Source organism: Salvelinus fontinalis, unplaced genomic scaffold, assembly GCF_029448725.1.
Source record: "Salvelinus fontinalis isolate EN_2023a unplaced genomic scaffold, ASM2944872v1 scaffold_0039, whole genome shotgun sequence".
NCBI lineage: Eukaryota > Metazoa > Chordata > Actinopteri > Salmoniformes > Salmonidae > Salvelinus > Salvelinus fontinalis.
In genome coordinates, this window is record NW_026600248.1 from 342,853 (window position 1) to 351,873 (window position 9,021).

Sequence of the window (9,021 nt, forward strand, 5' to 3'; positions counted from 1 at the left end):
CCACTAACATCCCCCTCGTCTTCCACACTAAATCACTCACTAACATCCCCCTCATCTTCCACACTAAATCATCCACTAACATCCCCCCTGGTCTTCCACACTAAATCACCAACTAACATCCCCCCTCGTCTTCCACACTAAATCACACACTAACATCCCCCCTCGTCTTCTACACTAAATCACCCACTAACAACCCCCTCGTCTTCCACACTAAATCACCCACTAACATCCCCCCTCGTCTTCCACACTAAATCACCCACTAACATCCCCCCTCGTCTTCCACACTAAATCACCCACTAACATCCCCCTCGTCTTCTACACTAAATCACCCACTAACACCCCCCTCGTCTTCCACACTAAATCACCCACTAACATCCCCCCTCGTCTTCCACACTAAATCACCCCCTAATACCCCCCTCGTCTTCCACACTAAATCACCCACTAACACCCCCCTCGTCTTCCACACTAAATCACCCACTAACACCCCCTCGTCTTCCACACTAAATCACACTAACAGCCCCCTCGTCTTCCACACTAAATCACCCACTAACACCCCCCTCGTCTTCCACACTAAATCACCCACTAACACCCCCCTCGTCTTCCACACTAAATCACCCACTAACGCCCCCCTCGTCTTCCACACTAAATCACCCACTAACATCCCCCTCGTCTTCCACACTAAATCACCCACTAACATCCCCCTCGTCTTCCACACTAAATCACCCACTAACACCCCCCTCGTCTTCCAAACTAAATCACCCACTAACATCCCCCTCGTCTTCCACACTAAATCACCCACTAACATCCCCCTCGTCTTCCACACTAAACCCCACTAACACCCCCCTCGTCTTCCACACTAAATCACCCACTAACATCCCCCCTCGTCTTCCACACTAAATCACCCACTAACACCCCCCTCGTCTTCCACACTAAATCACCCACTAACACCCCCCTCGTCTTCCACACTAAATCACCCACTAACATCCCCCTCGTCTTCCACACTAAATCACACTAACACCCCCCTCGTCTTCCACACTATATCACACTAACACTCCCCTCGTCTTCCACACTAAATCACCCACTAACACCCCCCCTCGTCTTCCACACTAAATCACACTAACACCCCCCTCGTCTTCCACACTAAATCACCCACTAACATCCCCCTCGTCTTCCACACTAAATCACCCACTAACATCCCCCTCATCTTCCACACTAAATCACCCACTAACACCCCCCTCGTCTTCCACACTAAATCACCCACTAACATCCCCCTCGTCTTCCACACTAAATCACCCACTAACATCCCCCTCGTCTTCCACACTAAATCACCCACTAACATCCCCCTCGTCTTCCACACTAAACCCCACTAACACCCCCCTCGTCTTCCACACTAAATCACCCACTAACATCCCCCCTCGTCTTCCACACTAAATCACCCACTAACATCCCCCTCGTCTTCCACACTAAACCCCACTAACACCCCCCTCGTCTTCCACACTAAATCACCCACTAACATCCCCCCTCGTCTTCCACACTAAATCACCCACTAACATCCCCCTCGTCTTCCACACTAAATCACCCACTAACATCCCCCCTCGTCTTCCACACTAAATCACCCATTAACACCCCCCTCGTCTTCCACACTAAATCACCCACTAACATCCCCCCTCGTCTTCCACACTAAATCACCCACTAACACCCCCCTCGTCTTCTCCACTAAATCACCCATTAACACCCCCCTCGTCTTCCACACTAAATCACCCACTAACACCCCCCTCGTCTTCCACACTAAATCACCCACTAACATCCCCCTCGTCTTCCACACTAAACCCCACTAACACCCCCCTCGTCTTCCACACTAAATCACCCACTAACATCCCCCCTCGTCTTCCACACTAAATCACCCACTAACACCCCCCTCGTCTTCCACACTAAATCACCCACTAACACCCCCCTCGTCTTCCACACTAAATCACCCACTAACATCCCCCTCGTCTTCCACACTAAATCACACTAACACCCACCTCGTCTTCCACACTAAATCACCCACTAACACCCCCCTCGTCTTCCACACTAAATCACACTAACACCCCCCTCGTCTTCCACACTATATCACACTAACACTCCCCTCGTCTTCCACACTAAATCACCCACTAACACCCCCCCTCGTCTTCCACACTAAATCACACTAACATCCCCCTCGTCTTCCACACTAAATCACCCACTAACATCCCCCTCGTCTTCCAAATTAAATCACACACTAACATCCCCTACGTCTTCCACACTAAATCACCCACTAACACCCCCCTCGTCTTCCACACTAAATCACCCACTAACACCCCCCTCGTCTTCCACACTAAATCACCCACTAACATCCCCCTCGTCTTCCACACTAAATCACACTAACACCCCCCTCGTCTTCCACACTAAATCACCCACTAACACCCCCCCTCGTCTTCCACACTAAATCACCCACTAACATCCCCCTCGTCTTCCACACTAAATCACCCACTAACATCCCCCTCGTCTTCCACACTATATCACCCACTAACATCCCCCTCGTCTTCCACACTAAATCACCCACTAAACCCCCCCTCGTCTTCCACACTAAATCACCCACTAAACCCCCCCTCGTCTTCCACACTAAATCACACTAACACCCCCCTCGTCTTCCACACTAAATCACACTAACATCCCCCTCGTCTTCCACACTAAATCACCCACTAACAACCCCCTCGTCTTCCACACTAAATCACCCACTAACAACCCCCTCATCTTCCACACTAAATCACCCACTAACATCCCCCTCGTCTTCCACACTAAATCACCCACTAACATCCCCCTCGTCTTCCACACTAAATCACCCACTAACACCCCCCTCGTCTTCCACACTAAATCACCCACTAACATCCCCCTCGTCTTCCACAATAAATCACCCACTAACATCCCCCTCGTCTTCCACACTAAATCACCCACTAACATCCCCCTCGTCTTCCACACTAAATCACCCACTAACATCCCCCTCGTCTTCCACACTAAATCACCCACTAACATCCCCCTCGTCTTCCACACTAAATCACCCACTAACATCCCCCTCGTCTTCCACACTAAATCACCCACTAACACCCCCCTCGTCTTCCACACTAAATCACCCACTAACATCCCCCTCGTCTTCCACACTAAATCACCCACTAACATCCCCCTCGTCTTCCACACTAAATCACCCACTAACACCCCCCTCGTCTTCCACACTAAATCACCCACTAACACCCACTAACCACCCTTGACAACTCCAGCACAGTGCAGTATGCTGGACTCATTCACCAGTTAGTGATGAAGGCACGTAGCACAGTTAGGGACATTGACCCCCAGAATGACCTCACCTTCCTCAGGGTCCGCTCCAAGAAGAATGAGATTATGATTGCTCCAGATAAAGACTATTTCCTCATTGTCATTCAGAACCCTTCAGACTGAGAGGATCACCTCCACCATCTCTTTGCTGTATTAACACCCCCCCCCCCCCCCCCCCCCCCCCCCCCCCCCCACACCCCCCTCCACCTCTCACCTGTGTCCCCCCAGCCTGTGATGTGACAGTTGGAAGCCTGTTTCAGGACTCTCTCCCTCCCTCCCTCCCTCACTCCCTCTCCCGCCCCCCACCCCCCACCCCTCCCTCTCCCACCCGTGTCCCCCTCTCCCACCCCCCCACCCCCCACCCGTGTCCCCCCCCCCCTCCCCCTCTCACCCGTGTCCCCCCCCCACCCACCCACCCCTCCCCCTCTCACCCGTGTCCCACCCCCCCTCCCCCCTCCCCCTCTCACCCGTGTCCCCTCCCCCACACACACACCCTTCCCCCTCTCACCCGTGCCCCCCCCCTCCCCCTCTTACCCGTGCCCCCCCCCCACCTCTCACCCGTGTCCCCCCACCCCCTCCTCTCACCCGTGGCCCCCCCCCACCCCTCCCCCTCTCACCCGTGGCCCCCCCCCCCACCCCTCCCCCTCTCACCCGTGTCCCCCCCCCCCTCTCACCCGTGTCCCCCCAGCCTGTGATGTGACAGTTGGAAGCCTGTTTCAGGACTCTCTCCTTGCGTAGCGGCAGACAGGCGGGCAGGACGTGCCGACCGAACGCCACACATCGACCACGGCCCTTCCCCGCCACTCCCGGCGACAGACGCACCAAGGCCAGGTCGTAGTCGTTGCTGTGGGAACGGTAGCTAGGGTGCAGGACGATCTGATCGACGGCGTACTCCTCCTCAAACTCCTCGGGAACCAGAGAATGGTAGTCCCCTACCCTCACCTTGTACTGTTTAGTGCTGTTACCATCCCTGGAGGAGAGAGGAGAGTTAACCAGAGAATGGTAGTCCCCTACCCTCACCTTGTACTGTTACCATCCCTGGAGGAGAGAGGGGAGAGTTAACCAGAGAATGGTAGTCCCCTACCCTCACCTTGTACTGTTACCATCCCTGGAGGAGAGAGGAGAGTTAACCAGAGAATGGTAGTCCCCTACCCTCACCTTGTACTGTTTAGTGGTGTTACCATCCCTGGAGGAGAGAGGAGAGTTAACCAGAGAATGGTAGTCCCCTACCCTCACCTTGTACTGTTACCATCCCTGGAGGAGAGAGGAGAGAGTTAACCAGAGAATGGTAGTCCCCTACCCTCACCTTGTACTGTTACCATCCCTGGAGGAGAGAGGGGAGAGTTAACCAGAGAATGGTAGTCCCCTACCCTCACCTTGTACTGTTTAGTGGTGTTACCATCCCTGGAGGAGAGAGGGGAGAGTTAACCAGAGAATGGTAGTCCCCTACCCTCACCTTGTACTGTTACCATCCCTGGAGGAGAGAGGGGAGAGTTAACCAGAGAATGGTAGTCCCCTACCCTCACCTTGTACTGTTACCATCCCTGGAGGAGAGAGGAGAGTTAACCAGAGAATGGTAGTCCCCTACCCTCACCTTGTACTGTTACCATCCCTGGAGGAGAGAGAGGAGAGTTAACCAGAGAATGGTAGTCCCCTACCCTCACCTTGTACTGTTTAGTGGTGTTACCATCCCTGGAGGAGAGAGAGGAGAGTTAACCAGAGAATGGTAGTCCCCTACCCTCACCTTGTACTGTTACCATCCCTGGAGGAGAGAGAGGAGAGTTAACCAGAGAATGGTAGTCCCCTACCCTCACCTTGTACTGTTACCATCCCTGGAGGAGAGAGGAGAGTTAACCAGAGAATGGTAGTCCCCTACCCTCACCTTGTACTGTTACCATCCCTGGAGGAGAGAGAGGAGAGTTAACCAGAGAATGGTAGTCCCCTACCCTCACCTTATACTGTTACCATCCCTGGAGGAGAGAGGAGAGTTAACCAGAGAATGGTAGTCCCCTACCCTCACCTTGTACTGTTTAGTACTGTTACCATCCCTGGAGGAGAGAGAGGAGAGTTAACCAGAGAATGGTAGTCCCCTACCCTCACCTTGTACTGTTACCATCCCTGGAGGAGAGAGGAGAGTTAACCAGAGAATGGTAGTCCCCTACCCTCACCTTGTACTGTTACCATCCCTGGAGGAGAGAGAGGAGAGTTAACCAGAGAATGGTAGTCCCCTACCCTCACCTTGTACTGTTACCATCCCTGGAGGAGAGAGAGGAGAGTTAACCAGAGAATGGTAGTCCCCTACCCTCACCTTGTACTGTTTAGTACTGTTACCATCCCTGGAGGAGAGAGAGGAGAGTTAACCAGAGAATGGTAGTCCCCTACCCTCACCTTGTACTGTTACCATCCCTGGAGGAGAGAGAGGAGAGTTAACCAGAGAATGGTAGTCCCCTACCCTCACCTTGTACTGTTTAGTGGTGTTACCATCCCTGGAGGAGAGAGGGGAGAGTTAACCAGAGAATGGTAGTCCCCTACCCTCACCTTGTACTGTTTAGTACTGTTACCATCCCTGGAGGAGAGAGGGGAGAGTTAACCAGAGAATGGTAGTCCCCTACCCTCACCTTGTACTGTTACCATCCCTGGAGGAGAGAGGGGAGAGTTAACCAGAGAATGGTAGTCCCCTACCCTCACCTTGTACTGTTACCATCCCTGGAGGAGAGAGGGGAGAGTTAACCAGAGAATGGTAGTCCCCTACCCTCACCTTGCACTGTTACCATCCCTGGAGGAGAGAGGGGAGAGTTAACCAGAGAATGGTAGTCCCCTACCCTCACCTTGTACTGTTACCATCCCTGGAGGAGAGAGGGGAGAGTTAACCAGAGATTGGTAGTCCCCTACCCTCACCTTGTACTGTTTAGTACCTGTTACCATCCCTGGAGGAGAGAGAGGAGAGTTAAGTCGTTTTAAAGTTTGATAGACCTGTAAAGTACAGAGTTTTAGTTTGGGGTGGCAGGTTAGGTGGTTTTAAGAGCGTTGGGCCAGTTTGAATCTCCGAGACGACTAGGTGAAACATCTGTCGATGTGCCCTCGAGCAAGGCATTTAACCTTAAATGATCCTGTTCCTGTCTCTCTAACAGAGTGTCTCTGGTTCCTGTTCCTGTCACTCTATCAGAGTGTCTGAATATATCTGGAGATAGTACCAGAACCACTATTCTCTGGTTCCTGTTCCTGTCTCTCTATCAGAGTGTCTGAATGTATCTGGAGATAGTACCAGAACCACTATTCTCTGGTTCCTGTTCCTGTCTCTCTATCAGAGTGTCTGAATGTATCTGGAGATAGTACCAGAACCACTATTTTCTGGTTCCTGTTCCTGTCTCTCTATCAGAGTGTCTCTGGTTCCTGTTCCTGTCTCTCTATCAGAGTGTCTGAATGTATCTGGAGATAGTACCAGAACCACTATTCTCTGGTTCCTGTTCCTGTCTCTCTATCAGAGTGTCTCTGGTTCCTGTTCCTGTCTCTCTATCAGAGTGTCTGAATGTATCTGGAGATAGTAACAGAACCACTATTCTCTGGTTCCTGTTCCTGTCTCTCTATCAGAGTGTCTCTGGTTCCTGTTCCTGTCTCTCTATCAGAGTGTCTGAATGTATCTGGAGATAGTACCAGAACCACTATTCTCTGGTTCCTGTTCCTGTCTCTCTATCAGAGTGTCTGAATGTATCTGGAGATAGTAACAGAACCACTATTCTCTGGTTCCTGTTCCTGTCTCTCTATCAGAGTGTCTCTGGTTCCTGTTCCTGTCTCTCTATCAGAGTGTCTGAATGTATCTGGAGATAGTACCAGAACCACTATTCTCTGGTTCCTGTTCCTGTCTCTCTATCAGAGTGTCTGAATGTATCTGGAGATAGTAACAGAACCACTATTCTCTGGTTCCTGTTCCTGTCTCTCTATCAGAGTGTCTGAATGTACCTGGAGATAGTAACAGAACCACTATTCTCTGGTTCCTGTTCCTGTCTCTCTATCAGAGTGTCTCTGGTTCCTGTTCCTGTCTCTCTATCAGAGTGTCTGAATGTATCTGGAGATAGTAACAGAACCACTATTCTCTGGTTCCTGTTCCTGTCTCTCTATCAGAGTGTCTGAATGTATCTGGAGATAGTAACAGAACCACTATTCTCTGGTTCCTGTTCCTGTCTCTCTATCAGAGTATCTGAATGTACCTGGAGATAGTACCAGAACCACTATTCTCTGGTTCCTGTTCCTGTCTCTCTATCAGAGTGTCTATTCTCTGGTTCCTGTTCCCGTCTCTCTATCAGAGTGTCTATTCTCTGGTTCCTGTTCCTGTCTCTCTATCAGAGTGTCTATTCTCTGGTTCCTGTTCCTGTCTCTCTATCAGAGTGTCTGAATGTATCTGGAGATAGTAACAGAACCACTATTATCTGGTTCCTGTTCCTGTCTCTCTATCAGAGTGTCTATTCTCTGGTTCCTGTTCCTGTCTCTCTATCAGTGTCTCTCTGGTTCCTGTTCCTGTCTCTCTATCAGAGTGTCTGAATGTACCTGGAGATAGTACCAGAACCACTATTCTCTGGTTCCTGTTCCTGTCTCTCTATCAGTGTCTCTCTGGTTCCTGTTCCTGTCTCTCTATCAGAGTGTCTGAATGTGCCTGGAGATAGTAACAGAACCACTATTCTCTGGTTCCTGTTCCTGTCTCTCTATCAGAGTGTCTCTGGTTCCTGTTCCTGTCTCTCTATCAGAGTGTCTCTGGTTCCTGTTCCTGTCTCTCTATCAGAGTGTCTATTCTCTGGTTCCTGTTCCTGTCTCTCTATCAGAGTGTCTCTGGTTCCTGTTCCTGTCTCTCTATCAGTGTCTCTCTGGTTCATGTTCCTGTCTCTCTATCAGAGTATCTGAATGTATCTGGAGATAGTAACAGAACCACTATTCTCTGGTTCCTGTTCCTGTCTCTCTATCAGAGTGTCTCTGGTTCCTGTTCCTGTCTCTCTATCAGAGTGTCTCTGGTTCCTGTTCCTGTCTCTCTATCAGAGTGTCTCTGGTTCCTGTTCCTGTCTCTCTATCAGAGTGTCTCTGGTTCCTGTTCCTGTCTCTCTATCAGAGTGTCTGAATGTATCTGGAGATAGTTACAGAACCACTATTCTCTGGTTCCTGTTCCTGTCTCTCTATCAGAGTGTCTCTGGTTCCTGTTCCTGTCTCTCTATCAGAGCGTCTGAATGTATCTGGAGATAGTACCAGAACCACTATTCTCTGGTTCCTGTTCCTGTCTCTCTAACAGAGTGTCTCTGGTTCCTGTTCCTGTCTCTCTATCAGAGTGTCTGAATGTATCTGGAGATAGTAACAGAACCACTATTCTCTGGTTCCTGTTCCTGTCTCTCTATCAGAGTGTCTGAATGTATCTGGAGATAGTACCAGAACCACTATTCTCTGGTTCCTGTTCCTGTCTCTCTATCAGAGTGTCTCTGGTTCCTGTTACTGTCTCTCTATCAGAGTGTCTATTCTCTGGTTCCTGTTCCTGTCTCTCTATCAGAGTGTCTCTGGTTCCTGTTCCTGTCTCTCTATCAGAGTGTCTATTCTCTGGTTCCTGTTCCTGTCTCTCTATCAGAGCGTCTGCTATCTGATTTAACTGGAGATGTGGCTGGAGGAGAGAGAAAGGGGGATGTGTGTTTAGCT

The 9,021-nt window shown here is 50.7% G+C and overlaps 1 protein-coding gene across 1 annotated transcript in view; it reads right to left on the minus strand.

Moving 5' to 3' along the window:
* The window catches only part of prss12 (serine protease 12), a 91,959-nt gene that overhangs the window by 1,890 nt on the left and 81,048 nt on the right, over positions 1-9,021 (minus strand). The window contains exon 13 of the mRNA XM_055910971.1: positions 4,026-4,321. Within this exon, the coding sequence (XP_055766946.1) occupies positions 4,026-4,321 (296 nt within the window). The remainder of the gene's footprint in view (positions 1-4,025; positions 4,322-9,021) is intronic.